Source organism: Passer domesticus, chromosome 2 (assembly GCF_036417665.1).
Source record: "Passer domesticus isolate bPasDom1 chromosome 2, bPasDom1.hap1, whole genome shotgun sequence".
Lineage (NCBI taxonomy): Eukaryota > Metazoa > Chordata > Aves > Passeriformes > Passeridae > Passer > Passer domesticus.
Genome location: NC_087475.1, coordinates 25,697,412 through 25,719,367, shown reverse-complemented (window position 1 = coordinate 25,719,367; position 21,956 = coordinate 25,697,412). Strand labels below are relative to the sequence as shown.

General features: G+C 42.8%; 1 protein-coding gene and 1 long non-coding RNA gene across 4 annotated transcripts in view; one reads left to right on the top strand and one right to left on the bottom strand.

Moving 5' to 3' along the window:
• ANKRD10 (ankyrin repeat domain 10) overlaps positions 1–7,183 on the top strand; it is a 37,555-nt gene extending 30,372 nt beyond the window's left edge. For 2 of the 3 annotated variants that reach the window (XM_064407827.1, XM_064407829.1), the window contains exons 5-6: positions 2,542–2,637; positions 5,513–7,183. In XM_064407827.1, coding sequence (XP_064263897.1) covers positions 2,542–2,637; positions 5,513–5,997 — 581 coding nt within the window. In that variant the 3' untranslated portion in view covers positions 5,998–7,183. The remainder of the gene's footprint in view (positions 1–2,541; positions 2,638–5,512) is intronic. The other variant, XM_064407828.1, reaches the window with a different exon arrangement.
• A 90-nt stretch (positions 7,184–7,273) lies between these two features.
• LOC135293539 (uncharacterized) lies at positions 7,274–11,741 on the bottom strand. Its single transcript, XR_010355644.1, has 3 exons — positions 11,298–11,741; positions 9,306–9,376; positions 7,274–7,629 (listed from the first exon to the last, which is right to left on the bottom strand). It is a non-coding gene; the product is annotated as an uncharacterized LOC135293539 (long non-coding RNA).
• Between the last annotated feature and the right edge of the window lie 10,215 nt (positions 11,742–21,956).

The following is a 21,956-nucleotide window of genomic DNA, read 5'->3' as shown; positions in this document are numbered from 1 at the left end:
TAAATACGACATAGGCAACATAAATCACATCAATATCAACACTACTATTTGTTCAGTACTTGCTATCCAAACATCATTTCACCTATACCAGGATCAAAGACCTTAACTGGGTACTCCATGGCAAATCATAAACAGGATATGTTGCTTCATCTAGCTGGTCTAAATGATAAATTTCATTATGGAGAAGAGTCTCAGGGCAATTAAATACAAGACTTCGGGAATAAGTATTTCCTGAGTAGCTACACAGAATAAGAAAACTTGCCCAGTACGCAAATATCCATAACAACTGCAGAAAGGTGTTTTCAGTCCGTTGATGTACCAGGAGGCACTGCATGAAGTCAAGTTAACTTATCTTGCATTTTGAAGAGCTGCCCCATGTGAGTGTTCCTAAGCAACTGTCTCTTTCAGAACATGCTCCAGGCTAGTCAATGGGCAGTGTTTTCCCCACAGTCAGGGGCAGTGACACTATATCTGCATTATTTCACTGTTCAGAGTTGGTCCAGCACCTAAGTTAGATTGAGCAAATAAACACAGTGCTTGAAGTGAACAAGTGCTCCTGAACAATTACAGAAATGTTGGAAAAGCAATCAGAGCAGATTATTTTTGAAATAGTTAACAGTATGACTTTTTAAGACCTTCACAAACAAATGCAAAAGCTTTGCTGCTTTTGCTTGAGGGCTTTTGGAGTAGCTAAGAGATGCATCCCAGCTGTGGGAGTTTCTAGTCTGACGTGTTTGCCCTCAAAGACATCAGCATCAGTAATAACTACTGCATCGATGTAAAAAGTCTCTTGCACTGAGAATGAGTCACGGTTCCTGAGGCATTTTGGTAAACAACAAATAGATATAATAATAGAGCTGAGTAATGAGTTATCAGTACATCTTTGTGCTTAGCTGGCCTTTTTACAGAACAAGCCCAATTTTGGGTTATTTTTAAACTCTTACTAAAACCACACTGATCTGTTTTCCTTTAAAGGCTATTTGCACAGGAGATTCCAGATGTTCAGAGAGAGAAGCCAACCTGTATTTGCAGGGAAAAGTCAGGTTTTGATAGCCATACCCCAAATTGGAGCAATCACTGCTTTGAAGTGACTTACTGCAACAACATATGTCCCTTGCAAGAAGCTGTAAGCACTAGAGTTGAGAGAAGATAAATGCTTAGGGTGTGCTTTGCCCTGGAATAACTAAACTGGGCAGTGGATGGGCATTACTTGTAATTGTTTATATGCACACAGTTGTATCTGCTGACCAGGTGCATAGTAGTAAAAAAAAGGCTTGAACCTGAAAATTAGGCAACACTGATACATGATACACTGTATCAGAAACTAGTTACTCAAGTGTAATTAACAGAAGTAAATCGGTGACCTCTTTCAGAATACATTCCAAATAGTTTTTAATTTTGATTTAGAAACATAAACTGAATTTTGATTTAGAAACATAAAACTGAATTTTATGTCCATCTTTCTGAAATCACTTTCAGAAATTTCGTTCTGCTTTCTGGGAAGATCGGCAGAGGGTGCACAGATTCAGTGATGATGATGATGCACCCTGGGCCAGCTGGTTACACAGCTGTGTTTGTGTCAGTCATAATCCTGACCCCTCGAGTCCAGCCCTCAGCAGGCTGACTTGTGCTCTGTGATGTGTGTGCTGCTTACAGCCAATGTTTTGGTGTCACAAGCCTCAACACAGATGCTTTGGGTGTTCTGTGTGAGGTGTGATGGAGGGCATTCCTGGAATTGGACTTTGGAATTGGCCAGCATGAAACTGCACTTACATATTCCTCTAGTTAACTGGAAAAAAAAATCTTTCCTTTCCTGATTTAGGGTAATTTGAAGTCTGCTGATCCAAGGGCCCTGATATCATTTAAGCCCTTGGTGATCTCTTTGTCCCTGGAACACTTCAGGATTTAAGGTTCTTTAAAAATGAGTAGCTTATGAAATTTTGGTTGTGCCCCAGGTAATGGGAGCTGAATTGCAGTCCACCAAAGCAGGCATTTACAACATAATACTGAGAGTGTGTGTAGAAAAGCGTGTCAGTGTCAGTGTGAGAGCAGAGCAGGGCCTGCTGGGGTCGTGGTGGAGCAGTGCTCTGGGTAGGTACAAGAAGTAGTAGTGAAGTCAAGCCCATCTTGCTTATTAAAGCATTCCCCCCAGCAGTCTAACCACTTGGCAGTTTATTTCAGAAGACAGTTCTGCTTGTTCAGCTCTTGAAGAGATCCCTGGAGCAGTCTGGTGTGGATATGGGTGGGTTTTTGGGACCTGGCCCTCGACGGTGAAAAAGGGAGCAGTCTAAACTGACAGTAGACAAATGTGAGTTGGGCAATGTGCTGGTTTTACCGCTTGTAAAGCCTAAGTATGAGTAACTTAAATTTCTCTTCATTCAACTTATTTGTACATCAGACTAGTAACTTTAATATGTAGGTGCAAAGTCCGATAAGTACCCTGGTAATTTTCTGTTTTGCTTTAATAATCAAAGTACTCACCTTTTTGTTGGCTGAGTTTTCAAGTGGGCACTTATGACTAAACATGACTTTCTTTGTCAGCCTGCAGCTTTGATGGCTTAATACCAATGCTGAATGGAGGAGCTGAGGACGATGCTGACAATATGCACGTTGATAGAGAGTTTGCTGTTGTATCAGGTGGGAGTGGACAGTTTCCTGTTAACTACAACACTCAAATGGTTGAAGACACCAAACAACAGGAGAGTACTTCTGTTGGACCAAAAGAAATTGAAATATACACTGTTTCTGCAATGCAAACTCCTTGTCGTTGCAAGAATCAATATGCGTTTTATTTTTAATTTAAGTATAAAACTTAGTCCTTTATTTTTGCACATTGTTGTCTGGAGTCTTGAAAACTATTGTATTGCTGTAACACCCATTATATTGGGGGTTTAGTAGGTATCAAAAATTAGCTGTTTCATGCAATGTATTGTAATGGTGAAAGAGAAGGTTTATTAGTAATTTCTTAACATTTCAAGTAAACAAGTCCACGATGGCTGTTTCTCTTTTAACCTGAGGCTTGTTTTATGTTGTGCCTTGCTTCTAGTTGCTATAATTATGAGTTAAAAGAAATTCAGAAATAAGCTAAATTATTTGTTTAATTTTGATTGAGTGGATAGTAAGAAGACTTGATAGGGAAGCATATTCTAGCTTTGAAAATAAGGTGTTGTGATAAAATTGTATTCAAGATAGTACAAAAATATTATAGAGAATAGTCTACACATAAACCCTGTGTTCAGAACTTTCTCAGACACAATGACATAAGGGCAGAATCTTGCTGTGGGTTTTTTTATGTAAATAGAAGACCAGACATCACAGTTCTAATCTACTATTTAGAACTGGTGTACCTGGCAAAACAGATTTTGTGTTTTGTACCAATCATAATGAAACAGTCAAAATGTTACTAGGATTGGTCAATTTTAATGCTCTAGATTTTTTAAGGGCTGCTTAATCAAGATGCTTTTGGTGACAGGATGCCTATAGAGTTTGATTAAAACTGTCTTGGGTCAGCCTTTTTTGCACTTTGTAGGTTAAGACATGGAGTTACTACAGTCGTGCATTATTACATTCAGAAATTAATTTCCTATTTATTAATTTTTTTTCTGCCAGAAATATGTTTATGCTTTGTACCACAGATCCACTTCAACAAAAGGAATTATAATGATAGATATTTTAATATGTTAGGAATAAATAGATATACATATATATAATCAATACTTTAAAAGTAGACTATGGTATTTTCCAGTGATAATTACTAAGTGTTCTTATTTATGGAAAAATTATTTTCTTTCATAAATATATACTATTGCTGTATTGCTATAGGTGCTCATTTTTAACCAATAATAACATTCTATAATTATCACTAAAACTATTCATTACCTACTTTTGCATATTAACTAATAGAAGTGCCAGATTTATTAAATTTTATTTGGCAAAACCAGCCTATAATGGTTTATTTTAAACAGTTAAAATTTTGCACTTTTAAGTTAATAAACACTATGTGAAACTCCTTCTGTGCGTTTTCATCACTGAAGTATTAACTTTGATGTCGTGATGGGTTTATGGGGTTTTTTTTCCACTTTTAATGAGAATTCATGGTTAGTGAGGTTAGCTGATGTGGTTATTTTAACTGATGCAGGGACTGAATGGGAAACTCCAGTTAGTACATCCAGGAAGTTACAAATTGGACACATTTCTTGTGTAACATACTGGTGTCTGTGAAGTGTCAGTGTTGTAATTCAAATAATGGCCATGCAAAAAACAGAGAGAACCAAAACTCCAGATTCTTCCTTGTCAGACAGTGGTACTCATTATGTGTCACTTAAATGGGAACCCAGTGTTTTACAAATGTGGGAAGTTGCCAACAGACTAAATTAACTGAATTAATTTGCATACACGCCATAAATGCAATCCTGTTTTGCACATGGGTTTATGCGTTCATGGAGACATAAACATATGTGCATGTATCCAAGGATAATCACAGAATGTAAAATCTTTAAATGTCACCACATAGCTCTGTAGTTGCTATGTTTGCCTTGCTCATCTTTACCCATATAGACATAAATTATATTTTAAAGGCAGAATGTATCATGCATTTTTTGTGCTAGTACTTTTGAGTACCACTGCAAAAACATGCATTTCAGACAGACTGATGAAATCTGTTCATGGAAACAAAACCTACTGTACTAATTGCTAACTTCAAAGGAGAAATTGATTCAAAACAGTTGTCAGTGATTTTTGCATGCACATTTTTAGAATTTTGTTTCCTACTACTATTTTTTAGTCTTCTGTGCACTCTGCTGTTGCTGTTGTATGGCATTTTGCATGTGGATTGTACACATGCTGTTATAAACATAGCATTAAATACAAACCTGCCCAGTATGTTATTTAGCAAGCTGCTAGGTACATTGAAGTACTTTCTGAATAAAGGAACTTGGAAACATTTTATATTAGCACTCCAATGTAACATTTCTTCATGTGACTTACTTCAGTGCATACTGTACTGTGAGAGTTACAATTAAAAAGAAAAAGAAAATGCCACAATTAAATTACAGCTGAAAAATGGAAAAAAAACCACCCTTCACCCTCTCACAGATTCTCAGTTCTTGTATGTACATAACCTTCCAAGAGGGCATTGTAGTTAAGGTGGAAAGATCACTTTTATTCCTCCCTTGGAAATACTGCCCAGAATGTTGTCAGCTGCACTTAGTTCTTACAGTTAAATGAAAAAAAAAAAAAAACAAACCCAAACAAACAAACTGAGAAGTTCACATTGTCTTTGCAAAGATTAATACAGCTATGTTTTCAAAACAAATGTGGATAGATAGCTCTGTTTTCAACATAAGAATCCATGCCACAAATTTACTGGTCAGATCTCATTACTTCGAACTACATTGTTATAAAGAAAGGATAGATTCATTTTCAAAGCTGTGTATGGAAACGTCTTTAAGTAAATGAAGTATAGTGGAGACATTTTGATGTATTTCGATTTATTCGTAATTGTTGGTGACAGGTGTATTTCTTAATGCAGATATGAATAGCAGTAGCTCCATATTGAATGCACTGACAAATGGATGTGCCATCAATGGACATTTGGATTTCAGCGCCGCACAGCAGCTCGGTGGGATGGATGCCAGGCGTGAGGAGTGCTTAGCATTAACACCTAACGGAGTCATTCCTGGAGTAACTTCTCCCAGCAGGCATCGGATTCATACCAGTAACGGCACCGAGGAGCCCGAAAAAGCCATGAGTAATTCCACTGATATGTGTGGATCTCTGCACCTGAACGGAAGCCCGAGTAGCTGCGTTTCTAACCGGCCCTCGTGGGTGGAAGACCCTGGAGACACTTTGCACTATGGACACTACCATGGCTTTGGGGATACTGCTGAAAGCATCCCTGAACTCAGTAGTGTTGTTGAGCATTCCAATTCTGTCAAGGTCGAACAGAGATATGACAATACTGTCCTAGGCACAATGTATTTGTACCACGGTTCCTAGATCAATGACATATCTAATGCTTATTGAAATTGCTACCAAATGAAACTGGGGGGAAAGAATCCTCACATAGCATTAAATTTGAAGATCGCAACTTGTTGCTATTTTTACACTTTGTTTATATGAAAAGTAAACCTTTAATTTGATGGCCTTATACAATAGTTGTAGTTTGTTGCATGTATGGGGCTTATTTAGTGATAAAATAGGTGCTGTCATGATGGAATGTTTATTGTTTTTATTTTTTTATTATGGAATGTTCTGGTTTTGTATTTTTTTTCTAAGCTTGTGAACACTATCTTTCCCTTTTTAGAGCTGTTTTCCCTTTTATTAAAACAATGTTTAACTGAATTTTGTGAAGAAATTGCTACATATGTGCATCACTTAGAGGTAATTTTTTTTCTTTTCCGTATCTTCTGCTGAAGCTATGGTAGCAATATCAATGCCAGCTCTCACTATGCAAGGTTGAAAGTGGCAATCTTCTGGAGCTTCTCTGACTTTATAGTTTGTACATTTGTTTGGTATAATTAGATGTTCATCTTTAAATTTTTCGAACGAGTTGTTTAAAAATGCAGAGACAAATTTGGAAGAAGTTGCTGTTTCACTTTCTGTAGCGTAGAATGCTTTTTGTTGTTGTTGGGCTCTTTGCATTACAGAGTGGGGACGTGGGCTGCCTTTGTTCGGTCGCAGTTGGGTGTGCCTCAGGTTAGCTCTGTGGTGGGTTTCTTTGGCTTCTCTCCTTTGTATGTGTGCTTGATGTTTTACCATAGCTCACAGACTGGAGGCATGTTGGCACTGTTCTGCTTTGTACACAGTTTAAAATTGCTGTTACTCGTTATAGAATTTGCCAAGTCAAAATATTTGAGTTTGACTGTCCTGGATATACATTTATTGTCTTTTTTTTTTAACATATGCTTTGAAAATGTAACATTGTGTACTCTTTGGGCTATGCTCACGGAAAATACATTGTATTTAATGCTTAATACACAAATCAAAATTCATATAAGTGCACTATATGAGCACTAATACTATAAGTTGCTGCTTGTGTTATAAGTGAAGAGTGGGGAAGAATATGGTAAATGAGATAAGCCCTCTGAATTGTGTTGATTTTTTTGTTCTTGTTTTGTTTAAAAAGGGACCTTTACAAGTTGGATTTTAAATAAATAAAGAAACATATTACATTGTATCTGAATATTTTGTTCAGATGTTATTATTTTAGCGGCAAGTTGAAAAAGTGTTCAATAGTGTATAAGTCACAATTCTCATAATCTTGCTCAGTGCTGCTGGTGGATTTTTTCTTGTCCATATATGAAAGCAAATGGGAACAGCCCAACAAGCTATCGTTGACTGAATTACAGAAACACAAACTGGATACCTGGTGTATGACAGCTCTCATCAGCCTTCAGCTTAAAAAATACCTGGTTAAAATATTGCTTGTCTGTAAATAAAAAATTATAGTCTCATTCAAACATTTTTAGGCAAAATGCTATTCATTTTAGAGACGTCAGTGTTTGAATTAGCCTTTACACTGAGTGGTTCACTGGGCACAAGATGCTCACAGTGTATTCAGATTGACAGTAGGACTTGCAGGAAACTTGACCAATTCTTTCACAGACCAGCAGAACTCCTCAGTGCTTTCTGGAAATGAACAAAAAAGGAAAAAAAAAAGACCTTTAATGAGAGCTGAGTGTTACCTGAGATGAGCTGCTCTGGCATGCACATTAGCCACGTGTCTGTGCTTGGACAGCGGTACCTGGGCCCTGGTTTTAGGTGGTTTAATTTGCTGTGCAGTGCCCAGAGGAGCACAGGCCATGGCCCTGTACTGTCAGGAGACAGTGGCTCCTGTTTGCTGTAGCATTTGGGTTTCGGGATCTTTTTAGTATTTGCCGAGTTTGCTCCACATGCCTTCTGGTACTTCTTCAAATAAATGAAAGCAGCTCATAATAAGCACTGCCATCTTTCCTTACTCCATCTTACCATGGCTGTAAACTGGTCCCTGGAGAGCTTGCTTTGGGTACAACTTTGGTAAGTTGGCATATGAGGGTGTAATGTTAGGTAGATAATTTTAGCAAGATAAGATTCTGTTCATAAGGCAAGATTTTTAAAATCTGTGTACATTTGGTTTTCATTCACTTGCTCTTCACACATTTTCACCTAAAAATACCTTAGAAGACATTGTACTTACAATTATTTGAAAAAGCACTTCTGTGCCTGTGTGTTCAGCCACATGCTGATAAAGAGACAGATTTCAAGGTCTGTATCTATTGTCAGGCCCCATTGAAGCCAAGTGTTAAATTAGGATTGTGTGGAGAAAGGGCCATATGATGTAGGTGCACTCTGTGTGTCCCCCAGGTGTCTGTCTACAGTTCATGTTGCAAAGGCAGACCGCTGTGACAGAGTATGACTCAGGCAAGAGCTGAGGTGTATACATTTTAAAACATCAAATAAGGATAAGAATTCAAAGATGGCATTTTTGCAGATGCTCTTTGAGACAATATATTTATTTACTGCAAAGGCCATCTAAATTCTTGTTTTTAAATTATCTCATAAATCTTCAATGAAACATGAAATGTGGAATCACAGAATCCCAGCGTGGTTGAGGTTGCTGAATACGTACCCAAGTGTATGCTGCTGTTGTGAGCCCATACCACACTCACAGGAAAAAAGTTCTCATGCTTCCTTGGAATTTTCTGGATTCAGTTTGTCTTGTAATTTGAGATGCATGTGAGCAATAAGGTATAAAAGTAATAAGCTCAGCAGATCCAGCTGCACTCCTGTGCTGGACTGGTAAGCAGAGGATTGTCAAGCACAGAATGAGTTCTGCTGGATGCAGCTGTGTCTTCCCTTACCACAGAATCACAGGATGGCCCGGGTAGAAATGACCTTAAAAATCATCTGCTTCCAAACCTCCTGCAGTGGGCAGGTACATACAGCTATTGATGATGCAGAGGCCTTGTTTTTAACTATCTTGCTGTTGAAATGCAGAGGACTTCCCTGGGGTTGCTGTGCTAGAGCAGCTGAGGTGGTCTGGGCAGCCTGTCAGCGCTCACAAACCCTGCTCAGGCCTGAGTTCCCGAGTCTCAGATTCTGCTGACAGCAGCGCTGAGCTGCTTGAATGAAGCTGTGCTTGGCAGTTCTGAAGAGACTGCTGGGTTTGAAACACCTGGAGGTAAAGTCTCACCAGCTCTTTGCCTGGCAAGGGCAGTACTGTTGTAGGACTGTTCATACTTGGCACTTCTGTCCAAGTCTCTAATTCTCAATACTTGCATCAAGCAAACTTTTTATTTTTAGGTATTGCTTTGTTTTACTCTTACCTTGGTTCTGGAAATGGCTGTCCAAAAGCAAAGTTTTCTTTCCATCTGACAGATGCAACTCGATAGCACCACTGCAAATGTCATATGGAGTTCATTAACTGGTTATTCTCACCATTTTCCTCATAATCTCTTTGACTCAATTTTGTGTGAAATTTCAGTTTATTTCTTTCTGGCTGACGTAGATGTTTTTGCCCTAATTCCCTCTAAATGTAGCTCCTTTCCTATTTTGTTTTTCAAAACCATTTGCAGAGTTTTGGCAGAAATACAAGTCAGTACAGATTCAGGCAGTATTTTGATACAGAATATTTCTGACTGAGTAGTTAAAATTAGCAACGTTGGAAGAGGGAAATGTTACACTACCTCTTACGTAGTTAGAGTCCTTAATATTTTTAACAATCCCCTGATTCCAAATAAAATCTATGCTAAACTTCTAACAGTGATGAAGGAAGGTTTTCATTTGAGATAGGTATTAGATTAAGATGAGATGCTGCTTGGCTTCAAGAGCAGATGCAAATAACTTTCACATCCTGTGAACTTTCCTGGTTGCTGGCCCTGCATCTTACTGATCAAATCCTGACCCTCGCTCTGGCTCTCGTTTGGTCAGCTAGAAAAAGACACTGTGAAATACAGTGTATTTCACTGCTTGAACAAAGGCTTGGCCTCCTGCAGTCCCAAACTAAACCCCACTTTCCTGCTTATATCCAAGTTACAAATCTACTACGGAGCTTCTGCCACTCCAATTACAGATGCAATATATCCAAAAGAGCTGCCTCACAACACATGGAAATAAATCCTGAGCAGAAAACACACCTGTATGGAAAAGGGCTCCTTGCTGTCCCACCAGGGACAACCTACAGCACAGCTGCTCCACACACACTTTCTCAGCCACAGCCTTGCACACATCTCCACCTATTGTGTGCACTGCCACTTTCTCCCAGTCGGTGACAAACCACCTTCCCAGCACAGAGCTGCCCAGTGTGTGTTTCCACGCTGACCCAGCCAATGCAGCACGTCCTCTGTGTGCCCTGAGCTGGGAATGCAGGCAGCAGCAGCAGAGGGTGAGGCAGCTGGAGCACTCCTCCCTTGCTGCCATCACAAGTGACACACACACACACTGCAGCTTCCCACTGACGTATTCAAACCCTGGTACGGGTTCTCCAGGCTGGTTACTAACCCAGTGAAATTCTTCTTAATTGTGCCTTTAGGGGCCTTTGTTACAAAAACCTTCTCTGTCACTCTATTAAGTGATTGGTTTTTTGGTGTTTTTTTGGTTGTTTTTTTGTTGTTGTTGTCATTGTTGTTGTTGTTGTTGTTATTTGCCCCTAAATCCACACAAATATGGCTTAGTGTCAAGGTGCAACTAAAATTAATTTCTTGATGCTCCAGGATGGAAGTCCTGGATGCCATGTTTGGGGTCAGGTAACCTGGGGATGGAGCAGTGTTGTGGATGTCTTACATTGACAAAAAGGAGTAGAAGTGGCACCTTCCTATGCTGGACAGTGCTGTGCAGCAATTAGGCTGAAGCATAAGAGGCAGGAGTGGAAGATGGTACCCTGGGAGCATCCCATTTTCCTGCTGCTGCAGGGCTGGGGAACACAGATTCACAGACCCGAAATCCTTGAGACCCAGCTGAATGAGGGGGGAAAAAAAAGTCTTGTGTAAGCAGGATTTACTATTCCTGGCAACTGGTAACTACATTTCTGCTGCACTGCTAATGACTCCCAGACATTTCACACCTCTCCTTCCTTTCCCAGAGTTTCCTGTCTCATATTGGTGCCTGGTTGTTCACAGGCAAGGATCAAAAGAACTCTGGTTTAAGGCAGATGGTTTATTTTTAAAGCATATCTGGCTTTAATTTTTTTTTAATACAGTGGAATAATTTATAAAAGAGCCATCTACTTCAGTCTGTTATGGGAATTATTAATATCAAATTTAAAAGCTTTGCCACTCTCAAAATCTTAACCCACCCCCAAAAAGCATAATGAATGTTACCTGTGATATGAGAATGAAAGCTGGGCATCATCTCTCTCACCAAAAAGCCTAAGCATTGATGAGTAACTTCTCTTTGCTTCCTTGAGATGGAGCTGCACATACAGGACTTGATAACCATTTCCAGATCAGCAGGAATTAGGCTTGACTGGCTGAAGTGCAGTCAGAGGAGACACACATTTGACACTGAAGACAAGTGCCCTGGCTCGATCACTAACCTGAGCAGTGTTCCACAAGGGAAGTAACCAAATACTTGAAACTGAACACAAAATTAAGTTGCATAGTCTTAATTATATTTCTTCTTGCCAGCTAAAACTGTAAGTTAAAGGAGAAAAGTAAGTTTGTCTGAGTTTGTTTTGCTGCAAAGGCAGGATGTAATCTTACTGCAGAGGAAATACCATGTATTAGAAGAGTGTTCTTTTTGATGTTATTGAAAGGTCAGGCGCTGTTTGGGCTAGCTGGCAGCTCAGTCTCACCACAGATACTTGTGCTTTCCAACCACAAACTTCATAGTGCCTGCAGGTTTTGTATGGGGGAGGAGAAGTTGAGGTTTGTTCCCTTTATTCTCATTGTTTCTAAAAGGTGTTGTGAGTTGGATCAAGTGTCAGCTACCTAGCTTAGAACCTGAATTTATTCTGCTTCATATTCAACACACAGTATAATACAAATATTTTCTAAAAATCAGTACCAAAAAGACAAATTATGAAAATCAGGCAGGTACACAATGTAAGAAGAACCAAGCAAAAAGTATATGCTTGATGTAGAAAAGCACTTACTTAAATGGTAGTTCCTGAGATCAAGCAGTTCTTCCTACTATAAGATGTCCAACCAGAAAATCCTGTAAATTCTAGGAAGTGTAGAATTCTTAGGATTTTTTAAATATACAGTACATCTAATAAAGTGCCTAGGGATTTATTTATTGGACTATATTCATAATTAATATTTCAAGTCTGCACTTTTAGCTGAAATTCTAGTATTGATAAATCACAGAGGTGTTTTCCATTAGCTGATGGGTTGGACACTGTTTCACTGAAACTGTCACCATTTCCTAGACAGATCTTCACTCTCCATCTCGGAGCATCATCCTGCAGGTAGGGGTTGGCATTGCTGGCAGTAATCAAGTAAAACATTGTTGTTCACCCCTTTTTGAATGCACAGCAATTTCTACATGAGCAGCGCTGCCTCCATCAGCAGGGGCAGCTGTCCTGCCACTTCTGGTAGATGGCAGTTTTACAGGAGGCAAGTGTATTCCAAGTGCTCTTCTGGAGCTAGAGAATCATCATTGTCACCATTATGTGGTGTGAAGGTGCCTGCAAAGCCAGCTCCTCCTGACACGGGCAGCCCCTGCCCATCAGCAGGTGGAGTTGTGCTAAGCCTGCCGTGTGGCCTGCAGGGGCAAAGGGCTGCAGGATTAAAGGTTCCGGAGGGAAGGAAAGTGGCAGTGGCAGCGTGGCCCTCACCTCTGGCAGATCCCTCTCCACACCAGGACCAGCAGCCCTCCCAGTCCCTGGTGCCAAGCATCCCCTGCTGGGAATGGCACAGGCTTGCTGGGCACATGGGCTGCAGCAGCTCAGTGTTCCTCAAGCCTTGATGAGCTGCTCTGTGCACTGCACAGCCCTAGCCAGATGTGTGCCACAGCCCCAGCCAGATGTGTGCCAGCTGGATGATCTGTAACCAGGTTAGCATGGCACCAAGCCCAAAACAACAAGCTCTATTTATTAGGTCTTTGGTAGCCTGCCTGAGGTTAAGCCTGCCGTGACCCCAATAGTAAAAGGCAGAACAGCTGAGGGAATAATCCTGCTGAATCCAGAGACTGGAGAACAGGATCATCCCTCGGACTCAATTTGCAGAGTGGAGGAACCAAGTCATGCACAGGTGACCTCTTGGACAGGTCAGCTGGGTACTGTGAGACTAAAGACAGCAAACATGAGCATGATTGCCTCTTTTCATCCTGAAAGTTCAGAAAACAGCAGCTCCAACATGGAGTGGCAGTAACACTGAGATGTTCTCTTTTCTTCTTCTATATGTTCTCCCATAGGAACCTATTTGAAAATATCAAATACTCTGAATGTTACAGATTCTGTCCCACTGTGATTATGTGCAAGAAAAGTTTGATTTATTATACATTTAGGAACAGTCTTCCTCCACATACTGCTCGTGTAATATGTCAGTCTGAAAAAAAATCCTTTACCTCAGATTTCATTTTAAGACCCCATTCTGACTTCTCAGTAACACAAATGTGTAGGATTCCCCATCCATCCTTACACTGTTTATCTGCAGCCCTGAGTGCAGCTCTGCTCTAACCCCACCCTGGATTCTCTGCTGCGCCCTGAGGGTGTGCAGAGCTTGGGCAATACCCTCAAACTGAAAGCGAAGAGGCACCAGCAAATAGAAAGAGAAAGAAGCCAAAACTGAATATTCCAAATCTGCTACGAAAAAGAAACCAAAACAAGGACAAACAATACTTGGGATATCAAACTGCAGCAAAGGAGGTGCATAGCTCAGAGGAGGAGGGAGGGTGGGAAGGAGGTCCCAGTCCTGGAGAGGCTTCCTTGCTTTGTGGAAGCATAAACGCTGCAGGAAGACTCTGCAGTGAGAAGCAGATTCCACATCCAATTTCCCACCTGGAAACAATTAACTGGATCAAACAGGATTGACATGGAGGACAACCAGCCGAGAGGTTGGAAGAGCCCTTCCAGCAGCTACTTTGTCCTTTTGTCCCTTCCCAGTGTCTGAACCCAAAGGTGTGCAGAACCACGGGCTCTCCCTAGCAGATGCAGCACAGCTCCCTTGTCACTGTTGCCTGCAGCAAGCAGAGGTTCCCCCACCCTGCCTGGGGCTGCCAGCAAGGGGCAGCTCCCCTGTGCAGCAGAAGCCACAGCTGCCAGCAGAGAGTAGGTGCCTTCTGTGGCAGGTCACAAGCAAAATCCAGTCACTCCCATCATTTCCACTACCAAGGCCTTCAAGGAGGTGTGTTGGTGCAGAAAACAAAAATACCTCTCAAAAGGTGAGGGGAGTAAATTGTGAGACAGTTGTGAGAACAGATGTTTGACACAGAAGAAAAATGGGAAAGGACAAAAGCAAAGTGGGGGAGGCATTTAATGAAGCTCCAGCAAACATTTTGTGCACTCACACACAATCCCTTGTCTGCTCCAAATGGCTAGAGGTGGGTTTCAGTGTGCTTGGGAACCTCTGAAGGAGTTTAATCATTGCACACCTCAGGAAGGGGAGCTCAGCATGAGCCTTGTGTGGCACTGAAGATGTGGGAGGTTTCTTTCTTGCAGATTATTACATGTGGAGCGTACTGGCTGTGTTGGTCTCTGGTTGCACCTATATTTCTGCTGTGCACATCAGCTCTGGTGCCCTCCTGAGAACCTTCTCCCTGAGACTGCTTTGTTCTGTAAATGGGAGTGGCAGTGTGCCAAGGAGTGTGTTTTGGCTTGCACAGGAGACTGCAGAGCACTCTTTCTAAATAGTGGTTTGCTATGCTTTAGAGCACATGGGCTATGGAAACATATGGGCCTCTCTGCACAATTTAGATGTTAGGAAAACAAGCCTTTGTAAGGAAAGAAATGGTATTGTATAGGCAGAGAGACAGACTGAGTACTGTGCCAGATCCTGGGTCAGAGCTATAGAACTAGGAAGCTACTGAATGAACTGAAACCACAGTGAAATGGGGAGAGAAATTATCAATAAAAACCCAAGCAAGCAAACAAACAAAAAACCCCAAAATTACAACAACAACAAAAAAGTAAAGGGGAAAAAAAGACAGACTCTCATCAAAACAGACTCAATAAACAAACAGCAGGTGTCAGTTGGGGTGCACAATAAAAGCCAAATCCATAGAGAAATAAACCACTATTAGCTGAGGAGCCTGAAGACAGAAACATGCTTTCTATTTTAATGTCCAGAATGAAAGCAAGTGTGACCATCTGTTTCCCATGGCCATCAGGAGCTGTGGTGGCTGTCCACCACAGGCACTGAGCTCCCTCTGCCCAGTGCCATGAGGAGCGATCCTGCCTGCTTGGTGACCTGCCAGGGGATGGAGCCAGTGGGAACAGAGAAAACACCACAGCACCTCAGTCCCTACGTGCAAGCTGTCGAGATCAGGTCACTGGAGCTCAGGAGAGCTGACTCAGGAGAGTTGTCCCTCACTCTCATAACCCTCACACGGCTCTAAGGAAAGCCTGAATCATCGCTACTCACTGCTGTGATCCAGCCAACAGGCAGCAGAAAGCTCCTTGGGGATCTCTGTGGATTACTGACTGCTCTACCCATCCTCTGACAGGTGGCTGTAGTAAAGCATCAGAGAAATATTTGTGTCTGTTCAGTAAGCTACTGACTCAGCTGGCTGAATTAACAAATATCCCAGAGTCCAACCACCTATCTCTGCTATGCTAAGCGAGACCCATGCACTGCCTCACTCCCTGAACCCCTTACTGTCATGTGAGCAGTTTAAATCAGTGCTTGTTGTAATGAATTTGTGTGCATTTTTCACCACCTTTCCCCTTTTGAATATGTATTGTTGCACAGGTGGAACACTGTGGCCAAATGGTCGCCTCAGTCCTGTGTTTATTCTCAGGAGGGATCGAGTGCACATACTGGCAGATTGCCTTGTCCTCCAGTTTTCATGACACCTCTCCTAGGATTGCCTTGTCCTCCAGTCTTTCATGACACCCCTCCCAGAGCAGCCAGACACTGTGCTGACCATCCCAGTCTCAGCTCCAAGGAAGTCACCAACCTGCAGCTCCTTCACCCCTCTGTCTGTACCTCACGTGCCTCATAAGCCCTGTCCTTCTCCACATCTTCTCTTACTTTGTGAAGACAAGGTGGAGAAAAATATCAGCCTTCAGCAGATAATGATGAGGTTTTCTTGGGTTTCACTATCACATCAGCTAGTGCTGCAAATCATAGTAAATAAATGTTTATTGAAATAAGGTTTTGAACTCTGAATTCAGCACTCCAGTCCCTCCTGTGGCTGGACTAGGGCAGCTGCTGGAACCAAAGGAGATGGCCCAAACAAAAGGCCACTTGTGCAGCTTTCATGTGTTATGAGTAAGTATCTCTTGTGGAACTGCTTTAGTCAATTCAGAGGTAATGGAGAAAAAAACACCTTACAAAACCTCCAAAGAAAAATAGAGCCCAGAATGCATTTCTGTTACCAGGTGTATACATTTGCTAGAGAGAAAGTTGGATGTGAATTGAAGACTTGAAAGAAATTAAATTACTTGAGAGGGTACTATAATTGAAAAGAAGAGAAAAGTGTGTGTTTGAAATAAATTTATTTGCTACCACTGGAGAACTGTAATTGAAAAGAGGAGAAACTTGTTGAGTGAAGCATTTGGAACTGATTTGAGAGGGAAAGAAAGTACAGGGCTCCTGCACTCTGAAATTAATTTCTTGCTTGATTTGTAGTATCAAACTTTGGAAACATCTATATCGATTAATGTGGAAGTGTGATGTCTTGCCCTAGGAAATCAGGCATTGCTGTTTAGGGACAGGAAAACACGATGCTGTAAGCCTGTTCCTCAGCTCTTACACGGAGTGGAACAAGGCATTGATTAAGACACAGTGGTGTCCCAGTCTGGGCTCCTCAGCACAAAGAAGACACAGGGCTCCTGGACTGGGTCCAGTGCAGCACTACAAAGATGGTTAAGGACTGGAGTATCTCTCATACAAGGAAAGGCTGAGGGAGCTGGGGCTGTTCAGCCTTGAGAAGAGACAGCTGGGAGGGGACTGTGTCAATGTCTGCCAGTATCTGCAGGGGGGTGTCAGAGGATGGAGCCAGGCTCTGCTCTGCTCAGGGGTGCCAAGCAATGGGACAAGAGGCAATGGGCAGAAACTGAGGCACAGGAAGCTCCACCTGAACATGAGGAAGAACTTCCTTACTGTGCAGTGACCATGCACTGGAACAGGTTGCTCAGAGAGGGTGTGGAGTCTCCCTCACTGAAAATATTCAAGAACTGCCTGAACACAATCCTGTGTTCTGTGCTCTGGGATGATCCCTCTTGAGCAGGGAGGTTGGACCAGGTGACCACTGTGATCCCTTGTAACCTGATACATTCTGTGACTCTGTGGTTCTGAGATGGCAGTGCTAGGTCCAGATTTTGGATGCAATGTCACCAAGGCCTTCTCTGCTGGGAAAGCCCATTGTGCCCAAAATTTACCCGAGGGTAAAATGAATGTGCATCATCCTGAAATGACCCATGAACACACAACTATCTCAGAGAGTCCCATGGCATGAGAAAAACAAATTTTGCCAGCATCTATCTGGCACTTGATGGAGGAGCTGATTTGTCCTTCCTATAAAAAGCTATAAAGAGAAGAAAGGATGAATGCTGCTGAACAGCACGGAGATTCCTCTGTAACCCATAAATGGCTGGGAATGTCTCTCACACTGTTCCCACCTTGCAGTCCATACAGCATCTGTTCTGCACCAGTAGGTGAGCTGCAGCCTCCCCACACCATGGACATTTATGACACATCACCCTGGGACTTCCAAGAGACCAACAGCTCTTTAACTGTAGTTTCCACTTCCAGCCCTTTCAGGAATTCACTCAGTACCAAAACATGGGCTGAAATTAGGTGAAAAATGGCCTTGTGTGAAATTAGTTGAAAAGTTCGTCTGTGTTTTCTACACTACAGATCCAATATCTTGGGTCACTCTGGAAAACCCCTGTGCTAGGTCTTCTCAGCCACAAATCTTCCAAACTCAGCCTGTGAACAGAGGTCTGAGCTTGTTTTTTTCTCTGCCTGACACACTGCTGAGTACATTCAGGACTGTGCAAGGTAGTGAAGGCTTTCATTGACACCTCTGCAGCCACAGGGCAGGAGTGATTGATTGGCTGAGTAATAGGAGCTTGCAGAAGGAACCAGCTGAAGATGTACAAGACAGAACGGATGCCTTAAACTACTTTCTCTTCATTGAAATAGCTCCTCAGGACAGACATGAATCAACTGCAGTTACAGTTTTATACTGTCATAAGGCTCAGGTCACTCTCAGGCTTCAGGGTTTCTCCTCACATGCTCTGTTATCCCCAGAACTGTGCTCCACTTTTTTTTAAATTTAAATTTTTTTTCTTACTCTTTACATTTATTTCTTTGTAAGAACACATTAAAAATAAACAGATGCATGGAATTCAAATCAGGGTGGGTCTTGTTCAATATAATATTTTCCCCCATACATTTTCTCCCTTTCTGACTTCTGAAAATTTATCCCTAAAGTAATTAGGATTAGAGAATCAGAAGATAAGGGAAATTCAGCCTGGAGGGGACCACAGGAGGTGCCTCATGCACCACAGCAGGGCCAGCAGTGAGGTCAGACCAGGTTGCTCAGGGCTTTGCCCAGCCAGGTTTCATAATCCCCCAAGGATGGAGCCTGCCCAGCCTCCCTGTGCAGGACCTGCCTCTCCTCATGGAAATGTTTCAGTGCCCACCCTGAGCCCTTCAGTTCCTCTGCCAGAGCTCGGCTGCCTCCTCTCCCTCCCCTCGCCCCGGGCTCAGGGTGTCTGTGAGGTGCCCCCAAAGCTGTCTCTGCCCAGGCTCAGCCCCAGCCTCTGCTCACAGGCCGGGCTCCAGCCCCGGGCGCTGCAGGCTGAGCTCGCTCCGGCTCCCGGCGCCTTTCTGCTCTGGGGCCCCAAACTGGTGCTGCCCAGATGGGCTCTGACAACGAGTGCTGGGCACGGGCTCCTGCCCCAGCTCCTCACTGTGCTCCTGCTGCTGCAGCCCAGCTGCTGCTGCCTGCCTCTGCTACCAGCTCTGGCCCCAGCCAGAGTGTATCTGCACACCAGTTTCCCATATCCCTTGACTGCCTCCTCTTCATCAGTTTGTCTCATTACTTTTGAAACTGCTCATAATTTTGACTACTATAACATCCTTTGCCAATGAGATAAAAAAATCAGTATTCTGTGAAAATTCAATTTTCACTGAAAAGTGCTCCTTTTCATATGCTGTCTCTGGTGGTTTCATTTGGTGACCCACAGTTCTGTGAGAAGCAGTGAATACATTTTCTCATGCAGCACACAATTTTGTAGAGCTACATCATATTTCTCCTCAATCATCTGTTTCCCAAGCAGAAGAATCACATTCTGTTCAGTGCTTTTTTGAAGTGGATCTATACAGCATATTCTTGTTATTTCCTGTACCTCTTTTCCATTTCCATGATAACCTTTTGAGAGAGATGACAGTATATGAAAAGAGGATGCATCATAAATTTACAGTGTAATGATGCATGCTGTTTTGTGCTCCCTTCTTTTCCTAGTAATTACCAACAGTCTCTTTACTCCTTAACACTCAAATGTGTTCTCAAAGCACTATCAGATATTTCTTATGCACTTGGAGAGCCCACCAATACTTGTATGTATGTAGTTAAGATTGTTTTCCTTATGTGACCTGTGGTGAATGCTGTAACACCAGCTTTCACCTCTGCCTTTATTTCTATTTATTTTGTACCATGAGATCTTCTGCAGCTGGTCACAGTTCAGATTCCTTGGGATAATTTTGCAGCTGTGGCCTTAGGAACATGGTTTAGTGGTGGACATGGCAAGCTGCTTTAACAGGTGGGTTCAGTGATCTGAGAGGTCTTTTCCAACCTAAACAATCCTATGATTCTCTGACCAACAAACCCTCCCACCTCATGACGGATGCTTTTCTTCCTACATCACTTACAAATATTTTGAATAATGTAGATCACAACATAAATTTCTCTCAGACTTCACCCATATCCTCCTTTCAGCTGCTTATTTATCTCTACTTTTATATCCCTACTCCTAAGGCTAACGTTAAAGCTTTTCTGTATCCTTGTTTCCTCAAAGATCTTGCATAAAGCCACCTGGGGAAGAACCAAAGGCCAGCACTGTCCACTGGCCTGACCTGACTTTTCAGAGAATGGTCAGCCTGCAGCAGATGTCCACAACCTAAAATCTGCAACACTTGTTAGAAACTGCATGGAACTGGTCTTTCTCAAATAATGCAGGCTCTAAATGTGTATTTAGTACAAAGTCACTTTTACCAGGGTGGGTAAGTGGCACCACATCAGTGCAGCCCTGGTAGGAGAGACCTGGGTGTTTCCCTTTGGGCAGGACAAAGCCTCCTTTGAGAAGGCTGTGCTGGAGTGAGCTGCAGGCTGTGCTGCCATATGGTTATCACAGCACACAAGGGGAAGGTTCCTGCTCACTGGCTCTGCAAGGAGCAGCAGCCTCATCCCTGAGACAGGAGGACATTCCCATGGCTTTGTGGAGACTCGGGGCTGCCTGGTTCTGTGCTGGGGGGCCCCACAGCCAGGCTCACCACATGCCTCTTTGCAAGCCATTGGTTATGGCTTTGTTAGGGAAGAGTAGCCTCTGCCTGGAGCAAAACCAGCATTTTTCTATAACCTTCCTGAAACCAAGGTGGACCTGGTGGAAATGTGCCACCTGTATGCCTTCTACTGCAACATTTGAGAAATGCTTTTATGCCTGGGGAGACTCTCTTAACAGGGAGAAGGTGCATGCTTTAATGGAAAGCCATCAGGAGAACTCACCTAGAAAAGTCCTGAAATCCTGAAGCAGATATCAGACAGCTGCTCACTGACATGGGCTAGGACTGTGTGGTTGTCCCCCTGTGGGTCACCAGCCTGACAGGTATTCGTCTTTATGAGCAGAGCAGGTGGACTGGGGAAGTCAAGGGAGATGGAAAGGTGGGAATGCTGGAGCTGAGGCCATCCCTGTCAGAGCCACAAGACCTCTACACTGTCAGCCCCAATAACCTGTGGTGGCCTTGCCAATCTTCTGCCCTGAAACCCCAAAGGTGGCACCTGAGGGCAGAGCATGCATTGATGCCACGGCAGCACCAGGCACTCTGCAGACACAGAGGCTCGTGTTTGTGCACACACAGCATCAGTCAGACCCCTGTCCTTGCTCCAGCTGTGCTATGAAAGGCATGGGAGAGAGCTGAGATGGGAGAGGACTGCTCAGAAATGCCTACCACAGCCTCACAGTGCCATCAGTCCATGGGCAGCCTGGTCTGACATGGGCTGGAACATGAAGAAGCACACTGCCCCCCAAGGGGACTCTCCTGGAAGCCCACCTCCCCCACACACCTCCTGGGCTGGCAGGATAAAGGGATGTGCAGGACACAGCTCTCTCTCCACAGGGCATGGGGAGCAGCCCTCCCTCAGGCAAGACCTGCAGATGTTTCCAGCCCACAGCAAACATGGAATTCCCATCCTGTACACTTACACTGCTCACTCCTGGAGTGAGACAGAAAAACCACCAGAGCCCATCCCTGCTCTTGCATGTCCAGAGCTGGGGGAACACTGAAGGATGAGGGATTGCTTGAGCTACTCTCCACTTGGATGAAGCCAACAGGGGAGTAAGAAAACTGCTGTTAACCTCATGTTTGTCACAGTACAGACAGACCAGCTCACCCACTCCTTGGGGTTTTTTTGCCTGCTGTTTCTCCTACAGCCTAATCTAAGTGATGCAGAACTTAATTCTGAACTCAGTAGTCAATATAAGACAGAGGTCTGAAGACTCTTCAATTTTTATTACTTTAGTGGGAATGATTACTGTGCAAGAGAGACAAAAATCCCTTTAAATAAAAAATAGGGTTTTTTTATTTTTGTTTTTGTTTTGTTCACTAGCCTCAAACCATGTTAGCATTGAATTTTAAAGGTCAGGGCTG